Here is a 25,712-nt window from a genome sequence, read left to right on the forward strand (position 1 = left end):
TATTGAATCTAAAAATTCAAAAATTTTCTGTTACGGATTGTCCATTTTTGAAATTTTCACACCAAGTTTAGACCCATCTACTAATCGAGGCGTTGTATTCGAATAATGTTTTTGTATGTTAAAAGTATGTAAAATATACAAGACATTTTTCTTTAATGTATTTCAATAGTGTGTTTATTAAGCCTAACAAACATATGTATACCTTTATTCATAATCTCAATAAAATTTCATAAAAAATAGTCTTTTTTCGAGCGTTCAAAGTAGAAAACTGCCTTAATTCCATGTTTTGTTATTTTCTTAAAAATTTCTTCCTAAAATTTTATTTCTCGGAAGATTTATGAATAACTTGATAGTCACTGAAAATTATTAAAAATAACAAATTTTTAATTTTTTAATAATAAAATATACAAAAGTTAAATTGATTACTTAATGATTTATTAGTATGAATGCGATAATGTTTAAAATAATATTTGCACATGTTCTTGACTAATATTAAGACAATTCTGTGAGGTAAAATGTAGATGATTTTATAACTTATTCAAATTTTTTGTTATTTTAAAGATAAATTTTTAAACTATTTACCCTGTTCTGCGAACTGGCTTTTTCCATTTTTTTTTTTTTTCATTCGATTCTTTCGTATTAAAAAAAGTTTTTTTTTTTATTTTTATAATCTATTACTGCGACAATACTGATAAGAGATGAGTAAGCCCGATCTTTACGGATCCCATCGTCTTTTTTGCTAAAAAATTTTCCCAGTCAAGAATTTAAAGAGAGTTGAGGTCTATATAGTGACATTGTCTACCAGCTACGATTGTTTTTATGATATAGAAGATGACGTACATGTCTTTTATGAAAATTCTACGACTTTTTGTTCTATAATAGCATTCTGAATTTTTATTTAACACTATTTCTTTTATTTTTCATTTTAAAATTCTATCTTTCTTTACGTCACTGCTTAAATTGACAATTCACTCGTGTTTTTAAAATTTTTTTTATGTATAATTTTACTTTTTTTTTACAATCACAGAACAATGAAAGCTGAACTATTGGACGATATAAGCGTGCAATAATAAATTTTATTATTTAATTATTATAAAAAAAATATTAATCACGTATTAGTTTCTATTTTTGTTTTATAAATTATAATACAGTATTCTAGTTGCGGATTACATAATTTTTTTTTTTTTTGGATACACGAATAAGCGTGTACAAAACTATCTCATTCTTTGGTTGAATTTATTACCCTAGTGTTTTAAGATCAAAAATTACTTATATCAATTATCATATATACTATAGATAAATATGGACGCACAAAAAAATATAATTAAGTTCATCTCAAATTTTAATTATCACAATGTCCTTAGTTGGTTTACATATTGGTCTATTAAAAAATTTTATTAACCAATTTTAATTTTTATTTTTAAAATTCTATCTTAATCTAACGTCAACGTAATTCGATAAACAATAAATAGTACAATTAAAATTTTTTTTTTTAGATTTAGTATTTTTTAAAAAATCTTAAGGACATGTTTATTATTTTTCTTTTCAGTATAAATTAATATTTAATAAATAGCTTAAAAAATAATACTTATCATTAATTCAAAATTATCTCACTTGATGTATACTTTTTTTTTTTTTTTATTCTACCTAATGAGATGAACCTCTGATTTTTTATCTCGTAAAAATTTCAAATTTATATGGCAGATATTTATTGATGATATACAATAATCCAATAAATTGATTTGTCTGTTATACATATTTTTTTTTACGCTTTGGTATAAGAAATTGATTTACAACTATTGACTCAGAATATGTATATAAATATTTATATTAATTGTAAGTAAAAAAAAAAAAAAAACCATTGAACAATCTTGATGATCTTGACATTGCACTTAGCGCTTACGATAAAATAAATAAATAATTTATCGTAAGTAATTATTGTGAAAATATGAAATCGACGGAATGATGAGAATGATTTGAATTTCGATGTTTGTCTTTACGATGATTAGTCCGTGTAATACTGCTTCTTGTACCACCATTATTATAAATCGTTGTACCACCGGACGTATGATGACTGTAACCACTATCACTTCCAAAACTACTGTCGGGTTGTCCTTGATACAATTTACCAGCAGAAGTTTTATCTGGATCGCGGGAAGTAAAGTAAACAGGTTGGGCATATCTATCATCACTGTAGTAAAGTTTATCAGTTGGCTGAGTGTAGGTGTCAGAATAATCATTACCAACTTGTGTATAAATTGGCGTTACAACTTGATTGTGTAAGCCAAAGTATTCAGAAGCATATTGTGGATATTTATTGTAATCATCAACTGTCGGTACTTTATTTGATGATTTGTCTTTACTGTTTGTTTTATTTTGGTTTGAATAATTGTGCAGCGGACCGAGAACTGGTACACTCTCGTAAGGATTTTCTTCTTCTTTGTTAATTATTTCTTTGTTTATTGTATGAAACTGAGGAGGCATTTGTGGCACATAGTATGGCAATTTATGTGCTACCGTAACAGCAGGTTTTGTTCGTTGACTAGAATTATTTTTAGTTCCTGCTATACCTAAGCAAATATAAAATAATTATTATATCTTATTTAATTGATAGAATTTATTATTATTTAAATAATAATAATAATTACCAGGAACATTTGGATAAAAGTGTAGCAATGCATCAAGAAGCATTCCTTCGTGAAATTCACCAACATCATGAGCTTTATTTTTCCTGCGTCGATCTAAACTTCTGGGGCTTTTGCCACGTCTTTCACGGGAAGTTCGTGATGATCCAGCAGGACATGTGCTCCATGACACTGGGCCAGGTGATGCTGATGTTAACACGCGTGACTCTGAAGGTTCGCCAACAGACAATTCATCTTCAGCAAATTCATCTTCGCTTGCTGATTTTGAATTTGCTGATGCGCGATGATGTAAACGATTTCGTCCGTTTATTTCACCTTCTTCGTCTGTATCAGGTTGATTATCACCTGTAATAATTTTTTTTTGTTTTCTTATCAAATTATAAATGTAGCAATGATTCAATGCTCAATTTTTTTTTATTTTCTTGTATTGATTGTTTCTGCAATTGATAATTACCATTACAAAGTTCCTCATAAACTGGATTATAAAGATCTTGTGATCCGTATGGATCTGGTCCAGGGCTGCTACACACAAAACCTCCTCGGTTGCCATTCTTCTCCTTATTGACATCAATCATCTGTAGTCAAGGTATATATTATGTATTTTTATTTTTATTTACGGTGTGTACTATAATATCCATTGTCAATAGCGTCAGCGATTAATTCAAAATAAAGCGTTTTAGGAAAAGCGTTTTTGTTGATGTCGATTTATCGTGATAATTAGCACATTATTTTATTTTTTTTGCACACCACAATTGCCAAGTGTTAGGGGTGTGCTTTCATTTTTTTAAATATTTTTAATTCAGACTTTAAAAAAGGGTAAAAAATGAAATAATTATATATGTATCATTTAATTTTATTAAACACAATTTTTTTTTCTAAATAAAATAAGTTCATTTATTTAATGACTATATAAATTATCAAATATTTATATTTGAATTTTTAATTCTACTAAGAATTAAATATAGTTTTACAATAATAATTTTTAGTCTTTTTGTTGACTATTATAGCCTTGAAAATTGAATAAAATTATTATTTTTATTTAAATAGATTTTTTTTTAGAATGATTGTCAAATAGATCCAATATTCATTTCACTCGATATAGATTCATGCATATTGTAATAAATTTTTTTTTCTCATGAATATGCATATACTCAAGCCTGAATGAAATTTGATCACAGAAGTGGTTATCCGTAAATACTATTTCAAATCTTATAGATAACAATAAAAATAAAAAAATTTTCTTTATTAATAATATAAAATTTAAGTAGCTGATTGATTTTAATAATCACTTAGTATTGAAAATGAATTTTAATACAGTTGATTTTTGTTTATTATGGGATGGGATGATGAACCGGGTGAATAACCACTCCTTGTCAAATTTTATCAGTAAAGTAATTTTTATTTTTCGATAAGTTTTTTTTAAAATCATCTCATCAATTTTTTTCGATAAATAATAAATACTTGATGTACAATGATTATACTTTCTCTTAATAGTTTTTTATCGGTTTTTTTATTATTATCACACACATTTACACAGACACTCATACAATCTCAGTCTCATTTGAAATATTATATTTATTTTAAAAATTTATTTAACTTGAATTTTTAAGAAATAAATAATACATATAATTAATAATAATGATAATGATTGAAAAAATAATAATACTAATATTAATTTATTTTTTGACCTATTGTCAAATGACTTATAGTCAAGTAACAGATATGTTTTAGTTTTGAGTAATAACTCAGATATTTATAAATATTTCACAGCATTTAAATTATAATAATAATAATAATAATAATAATAATAATAAATTAATAATAATAAAAATAATAAATTAATAATAATAATAAATTAATAATATTAATAATAATAAAACATAAATAATAATTACAAAACAAAATAATAATAATAATAAAACTGGAAATTGGTCGGTTTTTTTTCCTACTTCGCTACACGTGAAGCTAATGATATATATGTTTTTTATTGTTACTTAATACATATATAGTAGATTTAAAAAAAACCTGTTTAGAGTACGATCATTGTACGAACTTTGAACTACAGTAAAAAAAATAAAAGGCGGGAATAATATATAAATCAATAATTATTTTGATTAAATTCAATATTGACTAGACAAAATAATAAACTACAAAAATAAAATATATATTTTATGAAATCTAGTCATTAGTGAGGAAAAAATAATATTTTATTTTTGTATTTTTTTTTCTTTTTCTTTTTTTGTAAAAAAAAGATTTTATTTTAATTTTTTAAATTAAAATTTTTGATGGAGTATAAAGTTTTTCAAATAATTTGAAAACTTAAAGTCGTGTTAAATAAATTATATTATTTTGTATTTATAAAAAACAAAATTCTCTTTTTCTTTTTTAAATGTCAGTGCAATTGTTTTGTATGAGTAGTGTAAGTGATAAATCAATTTTTCATTGATAAAGAGAATTCTGATTGCTTTACATAGAAGACGATCGACCTGCGATTAATCTGTTAAAATTTTTTCGATGTTATTCGGTTGAATAAATAATGATTTAAACCAAATAAACTTGCCAAAGTTTTGATCAATAAACAAATAAATAAATAAAATAATTAACCAAAACAATAATGATAATAATAATAAATATAGTTTTACTGATTGTGAGGTAAATTATTGGTCTGATCAGGTAACGTGACGAGGTGATGAATTTGTTGTATAGTACAAAGAGGACAAATTTCCTCATTAGTACCATCTACGGGGTTACATTCTGTTCTATTAGTGCTTATATCTCTATTATTGCTACAATACCGTTCAGAGTTACGTTTATTTTTAACTTCAACATCAGGGTCCTCATAAATAGCTACTGAATTATCATTGAGAAGTCTTTGACACGACTCATCAATGTTATCGCACATATTTCGATCAACATTATCGTCAATGCAAGAATTACCGCGCGTATTTCTTTCTAATTTATTCGGATAATAATCATCGATATCAATATAAGCATAACCTTCAGAATCCACAGATAGTCGCCGTCTCCTATTGTTATCATAATTACTACTGTTCTTATATTTATCACTTTGTGATGATACGATATCACAAGTATTATTACCACTACATGTTGCTTGAGATTCAGATAATTGATCAGTAGTGGGGATAAAACGCGATCTATGTGTCGGAGTTATTAAATCATTTGATATTGAATAATGAGGTGTAATTAATTTATTCGAATTATCACAACAATATCTGTTGACATTTGTCTGCATTGAAACAAATGACAAACCCGGAATAATTGTTTGATTTGTCATCATATATTGATTTTGATTGTTAAACGTTAAATTATTAATTAATAAGCTATTAGTATTTGTATTTTGTTGATTAATGACATCAGTAGCTTGCTGCTGCTGATGATGATAGTCATTGGTGATATTTCGATGTAGGGTAGTAATTGGTGGTGACATTTTTATCACAGCTTGTGATTTTTTAGCTAAAAGAGCCATTGGTGTGCGATAACCACCAAGTATTGCTTTTGTTGGTATTTTATTAGTGCTAATAATCGTACGTGGATCACGATAATCAAGATAGTCGAGGTAGTGCGATGCAGGAGTGCACTCATCGCTCACCTGCTGCCTCGAGGAATCTACACCTCGTACCTCGATTGTTGGTTGCATCCTAAGTTGAGCTGGCAAGTGATTGTGGATTTGCGAATGGGGTACGTGCTCCATCATATCCTCATAGAGACGTGCGGTGTTATTGCCAGCCATCATATTACTGTTGGCGCCCGTTAATGCTTGACCATTTGGCAAAACACGGGTACGTCCTGTTGTCGCTGTTACTGCTACTGCACTTTTACAGGGTAGAAGATTCTGTACTTTTCTTTTGTGTCTATAACAAATTAAAAAACAAAAATTCTTCATTAATTAAAAATCCTCAATTACATTTTATATTTTTAAATCATAAAATTTCCTGTAGCAAGTTTTATATTTTATTAATTATTATAGGGAGGGAGGGGCAAAACGGGGTACTTAAGGAAATACCAAGTATTCGCACTCTAAAACCAAGTGTGTAGTCAAAATCAACACACTTGCAAAATAACATTGAAACGCCATAAGCAATCTATAGATTTTTAACACACCGTGAAACGTGTTTTAAGTGACTACAAAAAACTATAGTTTTGTTTATGGCCTTTAAACATAGAACACATTTAATGTGTGTTAAAATAATACACTTGTAACACACTTGGTTTTAGAGTGCGCGAGGACTCAAATACGCTAAATCTTGTTTTTTTTTAATGATATTCAAAGTAAGTAGGAAAAATTTTCAGTTACCGTTAAAAATTTTTTTTTTTCATTTTTGCGGAAAAAATGGGGTACCCCCTAAAAAAGGTAAAAAAAAAAATTTCTGGATTTTAACTGAATTTGATTAAATTAAATTTTTTTGTAAGCTATTTACATGAAGAAAAATTATATTTTACATGGTTATTGGATACAAAGGAAGAAAAAAAAATTTTGACAGTTTTTATCATTAAAAAAGTCATTAATATTTTTCAATTGACAATCGATTTTTGAAAACGTTTAACAAAAAACATTCAAAATGATGCTCAATTATATTTACAAAAGTGGTTTTGGAATGTTAAAAAAACATTTAAAAAATCAAATTTTTTTTATAAAATTTTGGGGGTAGCCCGTTTTGCCCCCCCCCCCCTGCCCTATACGCATAATATGTATATATTTTTAAAAATAACTCACTTCCAAAATACGACGGAAACTATCGCTGCCATTAACAACAAAATAACAGTACAGGCAATTATCAAAGCTGTGTTTTGTAATGACGGATTGGCGTGATAAGACGCATCGATCATCTGAAAAATATTAAATATTCATATTAAGTGATATTTAATTTAATAATTATTTTTATACAAAGACTATAATAGAAAAAGATTATAAGTATAAAAGTAGTGGGTAGTTTTATTATGAATTAGTAAACAGGAGCAGTAACCCACAATGAGTAAAGACAATAAATTATAAATAGCTTATTAAATGTCACCGATTTGGTTTATATTTATTGTAAACATGATGATATTAACCCACATTACTTTAAATATAACGTCACTATAGCTTTATAAGCAGTATTACCTACGTCATAGATCTAGTTTATGACGTGGAAAAAAAGAAGAAATACTAATAATACAATAAAACCCCGTGATGTAAAACGTTTATTAAGTGGTTTTTTATGCAAAAGAGTTATTATTATAATTTCTTGAAAGTTGAAACCATTTATCTTTTCTCTTCGCCCTTAAGTATGTACATACTTGTCATTGTTTACACATAATGGGCTCATTTAACTAATTCATCATGTATGCATACTCGTTTGAAGACACATAGGAATGCGGTTAAATAAGGTGTGTATTATATTCTTAAACCACAGAAAAGCCAGAGATGAGTATTAGCATTAATTCAATTGTTTGCACGGGATTTATCTCAAGTGTTGAAAGTTGAATCGTCAGAGTATGATAATATTTCAAAAGTTTTTATTTTTATATTGTTATTTTTATTAGGATATTGTACTAAAATAAAATTTGAATTATTAATTTAATTATTTGTCATCAGTAAGTTATTCAACTATGTGATGCATCAAATTTAACGAAGCTCTGAGTAGGTGACTGCATTCTCCTTACTCTCATTCTATGGAGACGTCTTAATAATCAATAAATTTAATCCTAAGAGAATAGAAACTCAGGAGTCTCGTACCAAAAGTTTATCATACAACTCAAGGCTAATAGGATACGCTGTACAGTATACTGTTTACTAAATTAATAGATTTAATCTATATATGCTCTAATAACGAAAAACTTTTTCTTTTAATTAATATTTAGTAGAGACAAAATATGTATTGAAGAATGAGTATAAAGATGTTTTTTTTAAAACAATTATTTACACTGTAAAAAATTTGCGGAGTGAACGCGGATTAAATTCGGAGTAAATGCGGAGCGAATGACTGTTTATTTATTTAACCCCCTCGGAGTGAAATTTACTTTGAAGGGAAGTTTATTTCAATATTAAAACTCAGAATCAGAGTGAATGCGGATTTAAATAAAATTCGTAATGACTCCGAATTAATTCCCGATTTTTTAGTGTAAGTCGTAGAAGAATTAAATTAAAGTCGAAATTAAGTTGAGATATGAAGGATTTAATGTTTAAATAATAACTTAATAAATATTTACCGGAATAGCAACACAGTCCTCAAGCTCGGCTAAAGGTGCTTCCGAGCAGAATGCCGCTTCCGTGAGGAAAGGTGGCCTAGGTGGTGGAGGTAACCGAAATATCGGTGGTGGTCCTGAACACTCTGGGCAATCCATGTTATCCAATTTATCGAGTTTAGCCATTCTCCTCTTGAACGTACTATAAATTGAAAATTATTGATTTTTTATTATTATTTGTATTATTTAGACACTTGAACTGTATACAAGTTTTGAAATAGCCAATAATAAATCTAAACTATTTACACAATATACAATAATATAGTTTTTTTATGAGTTTGTTTAAATCAAAAATAGTATTTTATATATCATTTATATACATTTATCTTGAGTCAGTAAATTTTACCGGAAACTATAAAACATTCCAGACGTTTTACGTAGTATCTAACTTATATTACGTGAGTGTACTTGTTCATATTATTTTTTTTATTTACAATTTATTGATATAAAAAAAATGTAGACTCTATTTCAAATAAAAAAAAGTTGTATAGATTTTTTATAGGTGATTTTTTTAAAAATAAATTTTGTAAGTATAGAGAGAGGGGTGAAAAGAGGACTAAAAGAATTGTAAAAAATAAACATTTGCATTGATAGTCTAGTCGATTTTCTCTTTCCAATTCAATGAATATCATTTTCGCGTAATCTCATCACTGGAGAGTACTTTTTGTAAGGGTGTATTCAAAGAAAGTATTGAAACGTTAAAAGGATTCCCATGTGATTATTTTTGAATTCGTTGCCGTGGAAAAATAAATGAATGAATAATATAAAAAAAGGGTTGCTTTTTATCAATTTAATTTAAAATTTGTCTATTCATTTTATATAGTACGGTGATTAATTTAGATACGTTTATGAAATTTTAAATGACAATGGCATGTCATTAGGAATGTCATAAAATAACCAAGTCAGTAATAACGTTAGTGAAGCAAGGGGTGAAATATATGTAAGATCAATACTTGCGCGCAGGCTCACGATTAATTATTAAATCTCTAATGTTTTTAACTATCTCAATATTAATTAAATAATTGTATATTTATTGATGTTATTTATCAACTGATATAGATTAAAATTAATGAAATATTCTATGAATAAATTTAAATTTAAATTGATATAGTTCAAAAATCATATTTCGCGCGCCCTTGAAATTATAAATTATGAATTTAACTTACAAAAATTGCATTGAATTTTTTAAATTATCAAATGTTAATGATCTATTTTTTATAAAAACAAAATTAAAATCGAGTTTTAATATAAAAAATCAATAAAGATTTATATTATTTTTAACTCTTTAAAAATAATAATACTAGAAATTATTATTTGAATTTTAATATGATTAAAATCATTTGGTTATTAATTTTAATGAATGCATTACATGTACAGTAATAATTACTTTTATAATAATCAAAACATTTGTATTGAATGGTAATTTATAGCCGGCATTATACAAATGTTTATGACACGCATATTAAATATTTACAATAGAACATTTAGCAATGAGTGTCAATGGTCTGTGATAGTGACATGAGGACTTATGACTCACGGCGTAGTGGATTGCAAAATCAATAAGCACGTTTTTGATGTATTTTCAATTAGCCAAAAATACAAACAACTGTCATTTAAAAAAGAAACTAAATTTTTTTTAAATTCGTTATTTTTAATTGACTTTTAACGGTTTGATTAATTTCGAAGAAACGAAAGTCAATGATAATTATTTATGGATAATAATCATTGGAAAAAAGGTTCTTTTAACCACTAACAAAATCTAGTTTCTTACCTCAAAAATTCAATCATCATCATATCAGTTTGAAATGAAAACATCTCGATAATTTTTTCTTTTATTTCTTATGGTAAATTCAATGTCAATTTATTTGCATTTTACAAATTTATCAATCAATATTATTTATAAGCTATAAATAACATTGACACAAAATAACTCCAAAGTAACAGAGTAATTAATGTTAATATGTACTATTACTATTTTATTATTATCACTATGATAAATAAATACATCCACTACATTAAAAATTTGTATTTATCAAAACACTTTTATTTGGTAATTTAAATAAACAACTCCAAAAGACACTGTGTACTCCAATAGTGAGTATTGACCAGTCGTAATACATGGATACCAAGTATCATAGTAATGCTTAAATCAATAATACTGTTTGCGAAAAATAACTAAACTATATTTAATTATTATTATTTAAATAATAAATAATTTTATATTATAATTGATTTAAACGGTGTTTTAATTGATAAAATATCAATCTACTGAAGTTTATTTTTATGAATATCCACACACATTTCACTTTCAATAGATCTTCACATAACGATGACGTGAGATACACTGTTGCTACGGATCTGGCGGCGGAAACATCCCAGCAACTCAGTAGTTTAGTATCTCCCCACCATTTTATCCGTGAAACTCTCCTACCCTTAAATGAATTTCTCCCTCTACAATACTACTTTTACTATACCGATATACATATATATATATAGTGGATATATATGTGCATAATGCTTTGCAAATGTTCATTCTACATTCTACCGATGGGTAAAAGCTTCAATCTATATATATATATATATATATATGTATACATAGTGAATCTGTTATTGGAAAGCACATAGTGATGCTAAAGAGGGGAGTATCGACCTCGTAGATAGTCAAGCTACATAGTAATATATATATATATATATATATATATATATATATATTATTGCTAAGCTATACTAGTGAGAGTTAGTAGAGAGAAGAGTCCCCTGGTGGATAAATTCGCAAATAGACTAAAAAAATCCCTTCTTTAAAGTCTTTAGAGTTTAAGTAGAAAAGAGCAGGAAATTGTCACATTGCGAGGTTGGCATAAATTGTTAAAAAAAAAAAGTATAAAAATGAAATGAATCAGAAGAGTTAGTCTGGTAGTAGTTGAAGAAATAAAGATGATGATGAACAAGATGAACTTGCATTTAAATGAGTTCTGATTAAAATAAAATAAATTGCTACGAAGAATATTCTATCACTTTTACGAAATATTGATTTATTGTTTTTATAAATAGTAACAATTCTCAGGGTATTAATTTATTTAAATGAATACGTCGGTGCAAGTATTAGGATATTTAATTTTAATCAATATAAACTTATATATTTGGTTTATGTTGGTGAATACATTAATTAAAATGGCAATCAAAATTGTTAAAGGTTTGGTGTAAATATCATTGATTAAAATAAACATAATAATTATTATTATTATTTAAATGTATAATAGATTGTGAATTAAATGGTAATTGGTAAAATATTGAATGGTATGGGTTTAGAATTGAATTAAATGTCAAGTTGACTTACCGCAAACTGACGAATGAATAATACTGTCAATGAAGTAATGCTGGATGAATTTGTCACGATGAAATGACTGGCCATTTTATCATAATATTTTTTATAATACCTGAAGAAAAAATTACAGCTTATCGAAACGTTATATAAATATGATATTTATTTTTTATGTATACGCTTATTCTGTAGCAACAATTATTTTTTTTCATGTCCACGATTTAAAATCTTTTAGTGTGCACTAAAAAAAAAAATCCTCCGAGGTAAACCATCAATTCAAATTTTCGATCATGATGAATTTTATAGGATTTGACTTTTAAAATACTGTATACATTTTTTTTCCGATTAATATCATTATTGTCAACTGTCCAAAAATATTTTTTAGGTTTTGTCATTCAAAAATGACATTTATAAATTAAAAAAAAAAATATATTTCTTATTGTGATCTAATTTTAAAATACCCACAACTTTTTATTTTTCAATATATATTAATATGTTTCATAAGATTTACACTGTGAAAAATTCGCGGAGTGAATGCGGATTAAATCCGGAGTGAATGTTGAGTGAATTAATTTTTAATTATTCATTTTGATTATTCACTCCCCTCGGAGTGAAATTCACTTCGGAGAGGAGTTTTGAAAATTTATTTATTTATTTATTTATTATAACAAACGCCAATCGGCAATACACTTTAAATAAAATATATTATTATTATTATTATTATTATTATTATTATTATTATTATATAATAAAATATTATTAATGAAAAATATCTCCACTAAATAAAATTGAAGTAAAAACTCGCGTATTACATTACTGATCAACTGATACGCACCTACACACAAACGTACTCTTACACACACACCCGACACACATTCGCACACACACACACACTCGCACGCGCACTCACGCAAGCACACACACTCGCACACACATCCACAGACCACAGAGTCAATGCGGAATGAATTCGGATTTAAATTAAATTCGGATTCACTCCGGATTTTTTACAGTGTACAGTAAAATTGTCTTCTTATATTTTTCTTGTAGTCTGAAAACTTTAAGTAGTGAGTGATTTTATTAGAATTTTGATTAAAACTTAAGTTTTAATCTCTCACTAAAAAACTATTTAACATGGTCCCGCTTCAATAGGTTTTTTCCTAGAAAATTTCATGCCTTATAAATCCGTTTGATTGATAAGTCCGGACAAAATTTTTTTTCATTATCTTCTCAAAAACACTCTGTATTTCGAGAAGATAAATTCTAAGTAACCTCCTAAAATTAAAATTAAAGACTGAACTTTTTGCATTTTTTTTTTGTATACTGAGAAAATTTCAAACATTAAACATATGAGAAAATATTATTGCTGCTAAATGATAGTCTAAATTATATAAAATCTGTTCACACTCGTTATATATAATATAGTGAATAATTTCATAAATATACAAATAAATATCGAGGCAATTTAAAATATAAATTATATTATGAATTTATATTTAATAATAATAATAACCTATTATACTTAAAAAATAAATAATGAATAATAAAATAAAAAATATATACAATATACATGATAATATAAAAGCAAATATCATTTGATTTTATGAGTTGTTAATGGGATATTCATATGCAGGTGCTCAAATATATAATATCGAATATTTGTACATCCATATATGTATTCGAAAGTTTATGTATGGCCTGCGGACATTGCTATTTAGTTTTAGTCGCGTCAGTTGGCACGCGAGCACTCCATGATAGCTTTATATCTGTATACATTAATACATATATACAGATGTATACATGTATGTATTGGCCTTTGTCGCAGTGTAGACCCCTCTTACGACCGGATTCATTATAAAAGACGAAGGATGATATCTAAATTATCCTCTCTAATACTCTTAGGTCTTATAGGGATCGGGACTCTCTGACCGTGATGGTACAAAAAAAGGATAAAGTAGACGTGAGATACATTAGTGCTGTCAAGTGAGTGTGAGAGAGATAGGTCTTGAAATAAGAAAAGGAAGACGAAAATTACTGGCAAAACAGTAGGGAGCAGTTGGGTGAGATGCGAAGATAATTGTTAGGTAGAGAATAAAAAAAATAAAAAATAAGAAAAAGGTATATACGTCCGGCCGATTGGATCCTTTAAAGTTACTCTACCATGCACACTATATACTTTTCTAAACTCCGCCCTGTGATATATTCTCAAAAATCCAATAATCTGAGTTATTTCTTCATTTTATAAATTGAGATATCTGTATACTTAATTGTGCTGTATCACTCTCGCGGCAGCAGTGTTATTATAGGTTTTTAATTTTTTTTCAAACATATATCTATATATTTTAAGGGAAAAGTTGAGCCTTGTAATTTCGTATAATTTTGATATTTTTTAACTCTACTTTTAACTGTCCCACATTTTTAAAAGGAAAATATTTAAGGGCCATATACTTTACAATATAAAGAGGTCACAGTAAAAGAGGTATAAATATAAAAAAATGTACTTTCAAAGTTCTTTTAGATTATTATTTTTCCACAAGACTAAAATTTTTATGTACGTTATATTTTTTTTCGTTTAAAATTTTACACTTGTTGTACGCTTATTCTCTTTTTACCGGCAACCTTTACAAAACTTGCAAAATATATATTATTTATAAAAAAATTTAACATGTAGAATTTATATTTTTTTTTTAACGTTAAAGTGTATCGTTTGACGTAATATATTTTCCGTTAAAATAAAATACTTTTTTTTTTGCTGAATTACAAAAAATTTCAGTTACTTTTGATTAAGATACTTAGCTTTGGAGGGTAATAATTCTTAGATACACGTGACAAATCGCTTCAAGTTCTCAAGGAACATAATAATAAGAGCTCTAGAGTAGCTGAGAAAGAAGAAAAAAAAACAGCAAAAAGTCAGGAGAATCCAGTGACCCTAATTAATTTTTCAGTGGGTTTAAAGTTCAGTTAGTAAGATATAAACGATGTTTTTTTATCATTAATTTCTTTTAATATAATTATTTATTTTTTTTTTTCTCTTTTTCGGGATAATGGAACTAAATGACTACCATTTCCGCAGTGTGCAAATACATTAAGGTGATGTTTGTTTAAAATAGCTATAGTGCCTGGTTGTTGAATCTGAGAAATAAGTCAATAGTGTTGTAGTCTGACATTAAATGTCCGCTTGTCTTGTTTCTAGTTGTATAAATAAATCGAAATGTAAGAATAACCCACAGTTAAATCTAGCAAAAGACAAAAGAATCAATAGGTTGCCAGCGGAAGAGAATGGAAAGTGTGAGGAGGGTGCGATAGCAACAAGGGGTGTGATTTAGGGGTGCGAGAACTGACGTACTCCCTTGTGAGACTACTGCCACATGCGCACCGTTGAAATTCAGAAGAGAGTAAAGGAAAAACGTTCATAAAACCGAAAAACACGTGATTTCCCCTAGGAGAGAGAATATGAAATATTATTTTCATTTCTGTATTTTAGTCTAAGTTATTTAGGGGTGGAAAAATATTCAGAAAAAAGCTATTTATAAAAACGCATTAAACAGAGCGTTAAAAAATTTTTATTGCTTTATTCTATTATTATTATTATTATTATACGATAGGAAAAAAAGGCAATTTATTTTATTATAATAAAAAATCCATTTATTAATTTCTTTCTCGTTTCGAGGCCATTTTTTATTTTATATTTCGAACTCAAATTTTTATTGATGTAATAATATATTATATTAATATTATAATTACTTAAGATTAAATAAACAATAATAAAGATCTTGAAATATCAAGATATTTATCGTATTCGCTGTCTAGGTTTGACAATAATTTGATTCCATAAAATATATTTAAAAAAAGTAATTACTTTTTAAAAATTTCCGTTTGCGGTATCTTGATAAATAAACCGATATCCATCTTGCGGTATCCAAAAAGCTTCTTCGAGACTTAGAGTTGATTAGATTTTGCGATAAATCAATCAAGTAACTTCCGGGATATTAAAATAATACAATTCAAAAAAAATAAACTTTTTAAATTGAGTTTCTAATGTAACTAAAAGTTAACTTATTCAATTGATTTCCTACTTAATCCTTAAATTTCAATTAACTCTTCCGATTACCACAAGTATTATCCAACTCAATTGATCCACCCTACCGAAAATTGTCTAAAATTATTGCTAAGACTTAGCAATATTGACATCAATTGATAAAACGACTTTTGAAAGTGGAGCTGAATAAATCTGAAGTAACTTTTAAAGCGGATATTCAAAAGTCGAATCGAAAACTAATCAATGACCTAGTTCATCATAAAAAAAAATATACACGACTTGGGCAACAATTTAATTTAAAAAAATAAATATCTTAAAATAATAAATCTTAAATAAAAAGAGATTAGAGGAGGCTAGGTGGCTATAAATCAGATGTTTTGTGTCCATAAATAATAACAGTATAACAATAACCCGACAATTAATTTGAATTTAAAATCCCGCGTTTAATAAATCAAGTCATACCATAAGTAAGCTTTTATCCCATTTATTTACATTTAACACTTCATCTTATCACTTTGGCGAGCGAATTACGTTCCTGATTCAAATCGCTCGGATCCTTAAGACTTCTTAACTCGTTCAAGCGTTTATTCTGGAAAGATCAAAGAGTTTTTGAGTAAGAGATTGATATCTTTCAGAAACGCCTTGTGCAATGTTGAGCGTGCAATGTCGAGACAGCGATGACAGCGAATGTAAATAATAGTTGCTTCATACTTTTTATCTTCTTTCCTTTAGTTATATTTATACGCTATATGTATGAGTATTTACTCTTGAGTCACATATTTTTTGAGTGCCTCGGAATTTCTGTTTTCGAGCTCTCAGGAAAATCTTTATCATTTTATTTAAACTGTATATTTAGTGTTTGCTGTCAATATTTTTGTTAAATACATATTTTTTAAATTTAAAATTTATTATTACTTAAACAAACTTTTTGTAATAAAAAACATTTTAATAGCATATTATATACTAAGAACTTATCTATTTTAAATGACAGTATTAACTTTTTAAAAGTACAATAAAGCTTTGCATAAAAGTTGAGTGAGTGTACATTAGTGATGAGAGTTAATAAGTCATAATCAAAATTCATTGTTCGATTTAAAGTTTTTATATTCCATCTGCTACTCTTTTATTATTCATATATAAAATAATTCTGTAGCTTTTATCCTCATTACTGCTTAACAGACTAGAAGTAATTTACAATTGATTGTTAAAATTCTGTCGGAAACAGATTTCATCTCAAGAAATTTAAAAATTTTCTTACTCAGTATTCACTACATACTTTTGGTTTTAGTTTAATCCAAAGGATTATAGTTTATTTTGAAAATATAATACTTTAATTGGAACGGAAAATTTCAATGTATCGATGGTATGAAAATTCATTAAAATATACAAAGAATAAATTTAATATTTAAATTAATGTCAATACATTTTATTAACATTTTTTAATAAGACTTTAGTAATCCGTTATTCAAGTTATTAAATTTCAAGATCAATATACATTCAATTTAATCTTACCTCGATAGTATAAATTGGGTTTATATATAATCCGTCTATCGTGTGGCAAGTCCAATATCCAAATAATTATCTATTTCAAAATATTCAATTTATCTTTTTAATTAAATTTTCTTAAATCTATATTTCATTACACTATTTATTAAACTCCTCAGTGTAATACAATCACGACACTTGAATCTCGAAAAAAAAGTATATATACATATACAAAAACAGTCTTATTTAATTTTCATTGAAAAGTTTTCGTTTATTTGTAGTAACAAGAATAATGAAGTAACTTCTTATTAACACAGATTTGTTAAAATGTTTCAAGTTATTTTGCTGATAAAATACTGTTTATTTAATAATTATAATTTACTTCTTAATGAAAAAACTTGACATAAAGTTTACTTATTAACAACACTAATTAGTTGCTAAAATCCAAATTACTCTTCTCTCACTGTAATGAGGAAGAGATTAATTGCAAACAGAAAACTTATTCCGTAGAAGAAACTCTAAGATTTTGTATACATTTAATAGATATATATTTGATATATATGTATACATATATTCTTTATGAATGCCCGGGTCTTACTGACAAAATTCAGCTAAAAATTATTTTTTCTCCTCTATATTTTTTGATAAATCCACTATTTGTTTAATGATATGAGTCAACTCAATCAATATTAGTTTTTGATATTTTATAGCTATTCAGTTCAACCTTATCATTTTTTATTACTATTATGCTCATTCGATTTCTGAGAGTATACTCTGAATTTTATGTTTGCTATCTTTGATACAGAAAATTTGTTCTTTTTTTATTTAATTGAAAAAATCTTACCCGGTTTTATTAATCAAACGACTTATAAAGCATGAAATTTCCTTCGATAGTCGATTGAGACAAGTTTGAATGTTAGATAGTTTTTTAGTTAAAGGGGTCGAAATTTGAATTTTTATTAAAACTCTTATAAAATAATTCACCGCTAAAATTTTTGAAGTATATTAAAAAAGTATGTATCGATATTATTAATAAGCTCATGACCTACAATGAAGCTTTATGGAATAAACTGAAAATTAAAACACATTAAGATATTTTAAAATAATATCATAATTAGAAAATAATTTGAATACTTTTCAAAAATTTTAAGTTAATATTATTACAAAGTTATGTCAGATATATGATTAATCAGCGAAGAAAAACAACAGAATAAATTTAAAAAAAAAAATCTGAGCCTGCATTTTAAATGACGAATGTGATAAAACTCACCGCTATTTTTAAAAATTGTAATTAGTGGTGCACGGTAAATGCAGTAAATTTTTTTTAAGCGCACATTAAAAGATTTAAAACAGTGATCATGAAAAAATTATATCCCTGCAGAATGCCACAGTTTAATGTACGTATATAAAAATATGATAAATTAAAATATAAAATTGCATAAAAATAGTAGAGTCTTAAATGTGCAATTGAAACGCGACAGCTGAGCACGCGCTTCTTTGAGGATCGATACAAGTAGAACAGAAAAACAATCGTATCAATTTTTCAAGAAAAATGAAGTAAAAAAAATTTATGTCAATTTTTATGATATTATAGAAACTTTTACTATAGTAACATCATTTAAATATCGATATGTCAAATAAATGTCTGCTTGAAAGTATGCCTGTCTGCTGCCACTGTCTTTTATACTCCCAAAAACCACTTGGATTCTCTCTTGTACATTGAATTACGGATACCTCGTAAGATCTCAACTCAACTCAATGTAAATAAAAACAGTAGAGTCGACATCATTATTGTTTTTATTATATTTATTTTTTACTTTGTTATTTTAGTTTAAAATATTTTATTTACAATGCAAACATTTTTTTTTTTACAAGTCATTGTTAGTTCAATGCTTTAATTAGAGAAAATGATTATTCCACATGACAAAATGTTTTTCTTTGAAAATAAGCATTGGAAGTTTAAATAAATAGATTCTCATTGAAAGTTTTCCTCTATAACAGTAAACTTTGAAATTATCTCAATTTACAATGCCGATTACTTTCATAATTACCCAAATTATACGCATCTGGTGAATGGTAGATTATTCACATCTGTGGACATCTTGTCATGTGCTGTGCGTGCTTAATTATATTACACATTCATGTCTTGAATATTAAATACTATTTTATTGGATACTGAATGTTAAGAAATCGTTAATATAAATTCCAAAGTTATAATCTAAAAAAATATATATTTTTAGTTTATGCATAAGAGATTAAAGGTGGAGTAAAATGAGGGCGTTAAAAAAATAATTCAAATTTAAGTTTAATTCAGTCGTTCGTTATTTTTAGACCGATCGTTAATTAAAAAAAAAATCTTTAAATACTTCAGGTAGATATTTATACGAATTGATTACTCGCGTAGTGAGACAAATGTTTCATACTATGAATCTAAGTAATAATTAATAAAGTGAAAAACTAATTAATCTTTTTTATTGCTGTCGATAAATATTTCTGATTTCTTAGAGCAAAATGAGGTAAAAAAAAAATTTTATTGTAGTTTCGATTTAGTATAAAAACGAAATTTATTATAAACATGATGGCTTTGTAAGAAAAATAATTTTTAATATTATTAGAGTGACTTTTTTCATATTTTCGGAATAAAAAAAATTCACATTGTTATATAGCTTTATGCTCTAAAATTATATTATCGACAAAAATCAACTTGAATAATAGAAACGTTCGGTTGAGAGAATAAAAATAAAAAAAAAAACTTGTTTTCATCAATTTTAGCAAAAAAAATTCTTTTTCTATTGAACTGAACATAATTTTGATTAAAAAATTTAATAATCCTCTCGAACTTTCACGATTTTATTCACTCAGATATTGGAAAATATTGTAGGGAAAAAAAATATAATAATAATAAAATAGTAAATTTAAAAAATAAATATGACCTAACTCTAATAAAACAATCGTTAATTTACACCGCAATGTGAACAGTTGGTAGAAATTCACGAGCTAGCCAGTTCATCGGTGAGCCGATTTATGTGAGCCAAAAGTAACACAAATGATATATTGCGGCCATTACATATTAATCTTTAAGTTAGTCAATAGTTGATATACGAAAAGTTATCAGAAAGTTACCGCAAAAGCCAATGAAATAGTTTAACCGAGCTTGATATGTTACTTCCGTATGACACAAATGCGCTAATATAATTTTGGAAAAGCATTAATTCAACGTTCGCAATGTAAAAAATTTGTGGAGAGAATGTGGATTTAAATAAAATCTAGACTACTCCGAAACCACTCCAGTAACAAGACAAACTCCGTATTTACTCCGTATGCGAAGTAATTTTTTGTAAAAAGTCCGAAACTCTGAGTGACGGAGTGAATTCGGATTTAAATAAAATCCGTAATCACTCCGAATTTTAAAATTTTTTTAAATAAAAGTCTGCAGTGTATATAAAAATGATATAATTGAAAATTATCTAACGAGATTAATCGAGTTTTTTAAAAAAAATTTCGGGTATGCCATTTCCATTGTGCCTCACTTTTTTATAGGTCATACTTTACATCACTGTGCAACGATATGTGATTCTAGTTATATTTTTCGAATGTATTATAAAGAAACTAGATAAATTGAAATAAAAAGTAAATAAATTAAATTTACTGATCCGACTTCCTGTTGAAATTAAGGACTGAAAATTTTCAATAACTTTTTTTTTAGTTCGGGATCAATTTAGAAGTGGAAATCATAAAAATTCAGAAAATAGTCAAAATAAGGATGTTCCTTAAATATAGACATCCACGTATATATGTATATTATAACGAGTATCTTGAACGAAGAAGAGACCCAGGATGCGCACGAATGATCACGTTTTGTAGCATTGGAGTTGGAACGTCTCCAATATCCCGGGTGTTGGCAGTCGTAAACGTACGCTAAAGAAATATAGTATATGTTTCAGATCGTACATCTACATAGAAAATGTGGAAATATAAATTAAATCTCCATACTATTACAGTCTTTATATTATGAAAATAAGGTTAAATAATTCGAGATACTTTCCAGTAATACTTCTAAATAATAGAATACGGAATTAATATTAATATTAGTTCTAAATAATTTTATTTTATTATTTTTTTCCTCTAAGGGGGTGATATACCTTCATATCTTAATTCTGATTGTAAGCACGCACGAACGCACCTATTGAAAAAAGCTTCCATATTTTTTCCTACATTTGAAAATGCAAATTTATTGTGAGGAGATGAATGAGGATTTTTTTTTATTACTCGTCGAGTATTCATAAATAATTTCCATACATGAAAAATTATTTTTTATTGTTGGGAATGAAATAAAAAAAAAATATTCTAGAAAATTGAAAGCTTTTTTTTTTAATCTTTACTTTTGAGTTCTGAGTATGTACTACGCGTAATGTATATAATATTAACATATTTATAGACTTTTTTTTATGGTAATATGAAGAAAAAATTTAACACCATAGTGTACTTTAGATAAATAGTAAAGATAAGAATAGCATTGTCGAATAAGCAAAAAATAGACTGTTCCAAATACAAATATAAAATATTATGTGTTGAAGATTATTATCTTTTTTTCTAATTATAGGAGTATGATTTTTATAAGTGATAGGTAAAAGATAATAAACCGTATTTTATACTTTCATGTTAATTCATTATCTTGTAATCACTTGTCACACAGAGACACGTGTATCGTACATACGTCATTTATAGTACATAGCTATCTACACCAGATATTACCGCAACCCTCGATGTAAAATTAAAATACCATTATATTAAAATTTTTATAAATTTCAATCATCTCGACATATTTATGAGATATTATTTTTATTGTATTACAAAGCAAAATTGATAGACAAAAAATGTTTTTAACGTTTTATGTAACTGATTTTCATAAATTATATATATATATATATATATATATATATATATATATATATATTTTTATTTATGTTGAAAAATGTCCAAGCTAAAAAATGTATATCTCAACACAGAGCAGAAAAATGTTTTGCATTGCCTATATTTTTTCGTAAAACTAAGTGTCACGGTATGATTTATGACCTAAATAGAATTCAGCAAACCTTCCTGTAGGAAAAGTCATATATGTACGCAGAGCATGTATGTTAAAAAAATATATATATTTGATATGTGCCGAGTTTACATACATCAACATACACAGGCTCTATATTTTTTGCATTTTCTACACGGTCTCCTGCATTTTTTAATATTAAATATAAATATCCATGACATACATATGTAATATATTCATAGAAAATTTATTTTTAAGTATTCTTTTTTTTTTTCTATATTAATTAATTTTAATATTTATGAAAGCCAACTCTAGGAATTAATAAAATTTATTATGAAAAATTAGCATTAAAAAAACAAAACTATTTTCATTTTTAAAATAATTTTCTAGTTTTTTCACCTCGTGATGTACTGCAAGACGATGTGTTTGTACATGTTTGTATACTATGCAAAATATCAAGTTATTTACTTTTTAAAATGTAAAATATACTTTGCATACTGCTGATATTAAAATAAGAGTATTTTTTATACTAGAAATTAATAAAAATTTTTCTTACTGTACTAATAAAAAAAAAGTTTTCTTTTTCAGATTCAGCAGGTGGATGCAATTAGTGTAATCGTGAAAATAAATGGTAAGCCTACAAACTTATTATCTATATATATGTATATCTATATACATACACATGTGTGTAACGCTGGTCACGTGCGTCGGAACTGCATTTTTTTCAATCGGCTTGACGTAGAATGGATCACTTTTTCGCTCCCTTCATTTTTCTTTCACTTGTTTTTCTGACAAGTGTCATTAAGAACTACTCACTCAGCAAGTCGGATCATTATGATTTAAAAAAAGTTTAAAAAAAACTTCTTTTTTTTTCTATACTGTTAGCTATTTTTACCTCAATTTTCTCAGTAATGAAGAAGACTATTTAAGTAAAATTATTTACTGGTTAAATTACAAATATTGCAATTAATTTAATTTTTTTTATTTTGATAATCGGTAGTTAAATTAGTGCGATAGTTTTCCTAATGAGTAAAATAGTTTTAAACAAAACTGTTTATTATTTATCATATCACTTGAATAATTTTGTAAACAAGAATCACTAATTCACTGTTTTTCATTAAAGTTTACCGGAATATTATAAAAAGTGACAAAAAAAAAAAAAATGATTACAAATGAAAATATTTTAAAAATAAAATCAAATAAAAGAAGCTTATGCGTGGTAATGAATTATATAAAATGACAGTATTGTATTGTGGTAAAATAAAGGTAAACAGTTAGGCAGGAGGGACCACCTTAAGAGCTGGCGGGTTCTCGACACAACTGAAGCTCCTATTTCTCGGTGTCGAGCTTTCAGAGTATACATTGCGCAGTCGCTAATATTCACATACATACATATATATACTTAGTCATCTATTACATTAATTATTTGTGCCAGTTTTATGTTTTTTTTATTTTTTCTTTACTCCTTTATATTCAATTAAACAGATAGAAAAATAAATACTACCCTTCATAATTACATTACCTTTAACATCTTTTCATTTATAAATTTATACTCCAATAAATACAAGAACATCTCTTGAAAACATCGTACAGATACTACAGTAGGTACAAAAAATAGGACAAGTACATATTTAAAAGTTACACAAATAGAGTTTAAATTAATTAATAGAATAACTTTTTTTTCTTATTACACAAATGAATTTACAATTAGCAAACTATTTTAAAGTTTTTAATTAATAATAAATATATATATAATAATAATAACAACAATCATATTTTTTTGAAATTAATATATATTAAAGTTCCGAAATGTTTTTTATGATAATACTTTTTTTCTGAAGAATAGTAATAACTCAAGAAAAAGTCCATTTACAAAATTGAACGATAAAATATATTTTCTTATGAATGAATTTTTTAATCGCCATTAGGCTGTAGCATACGCTAATCGTTTTTTTGATTTATCACTTAATTTTTATTATCTCATTTAAATTCTGTTTTTAAAAAATGTATATTTCAAGATAAGGTAATTTTAAAATTAAATTAATGAAATAAATTAAACAGGAAAGAAAATTTATTATCAATTAAAGATAAAAAAATAATTCAATAAATTATGAGAGATAGCGTGGATTTGATATATCTAGATGAAGCTTGAGTTAAGTTTAATCTTGAATAATTCAGAAACTTTGGACGAAATTAATTTTGGCGCGATACCAACTCAACAATACAATTCTATTCAATTCACGATTTACGTTATGCTGGAATATTTATTGATATGATAATACAGCGAGATGAAAAATTTTTCATTAAAAAAACATTTTTTTTTTCATAAGCTGTACATTCAAAACTTTTAAACGTAAAAATAATTATAACACAAAGATATTTCATGAATTAGATTGCGTAGGATTTTACGAAAACTCTGGAGTTCATATGAGAGTCACGTAAAGCGATGAAAAATAATTATCAAGTGAGCTTAATCAGACATGAACAAATTTCATTTTAAATTATTAGTAAAGGGTTAATATATATATGAAGCCTGGGCTTAAATATAGCTCAACTAGCAGCTCCATCGATTATCCCTGCGGGTAGCTTTATACATTTGCTGCCCTTCGTTCTCCAACCAGCCCTTCCTATTTTAGCCGCTTCAACTTCAAACTAAAATTATCACTCGTTCTCTTTTCTTTTAACTTTTTAATCGAATAAATTACTTATAATAGCAGCTTGTCATAAGTACAAAAAAAAAAAATAATAATAAAACTAAACTGATAGAGTTACTAATTTTTTTCAATTTAAATTTTATCTATAAAAATTATATTAAAGTAAAAGTATTACTCATTCTGTGAATAATAGTCGGATTAATTGAAAGAGTAAATTCTGGACTTTTTAAATGAATGAGAGAAGAATCTCTGTGTAAATGATAAAGTAAATTTTATTAAA

At 26.3% G+C, this 25,712-nt stretch overlaps 1 protein-coding gene across 4 annotated transcripts; it reads right to left on the reverse strand.

The window, feature by feature from the left end:
* Window positions 1-155: 155 nt before the first annotated feature.
* On the reverse strand, window positions 156-24,104 carry LOC130675321 (uncharacterized). 4 transcript variants are annotated; one of them, XM_057480903.1, is made up of 8 exons: window positions 23,459-24,104; window positions 12,229-12,328; window positions 8,856-9,033; window positions 7,381-7,493; window positions 6,256-6,517; window positions 3,100-3,220; window positions 2,649-2,990; window positions 156-2,570 (listed from the first exon to the last, which is right to left on the reverse strand). In XM_057480903.1, exons 3-8 carry the CDS (start codon window positions 9,015-9,017, stop codon window positions 1,936-1,938), a joined length of 1,635 nt encoding a protein of 544 aa, XP_057336886.1. In that variant the 5' UTR covers window positions 9,018-9,033; window positions 12,229-12,328; window positions 23,459-24,104; the 3' UTR covers window positions 156-1,935. The 4 variants fall into 4 exon arrangements, with proteins under 4 accessions (XP_057336886.1, XP_057336887.1, XP_057336884.1 ...); XM_057480904.1 differs by lacking the exon at window positions 12,229-12,328; XM_057480901.1 differs by lacking the exons at window positions 12,229-12,328; window positions 23,459-24,104 and adding an exon at window positions 10,663-11,310 and having other exon boundaries at window positions 157-2,570.
* Window positions 24,105-25,712: the final 1,608 nt, after the last annotated feature.

This window comes from Microplitis mediator, chromosome 10, assembly GCF_029852145.1.
Source record: "Microplitis mediator isolate UGA2020A chromosome 10, iyMicMedi2.1, whole genome shotgun sequence".
NCBI classification, from domain to species: domain Eukaryota; kingdom Metazoa; phylum Arthropoda; class Insecta; order Hymenoptera; family Braconidae; genus Microplitis; species Microplitis mediator.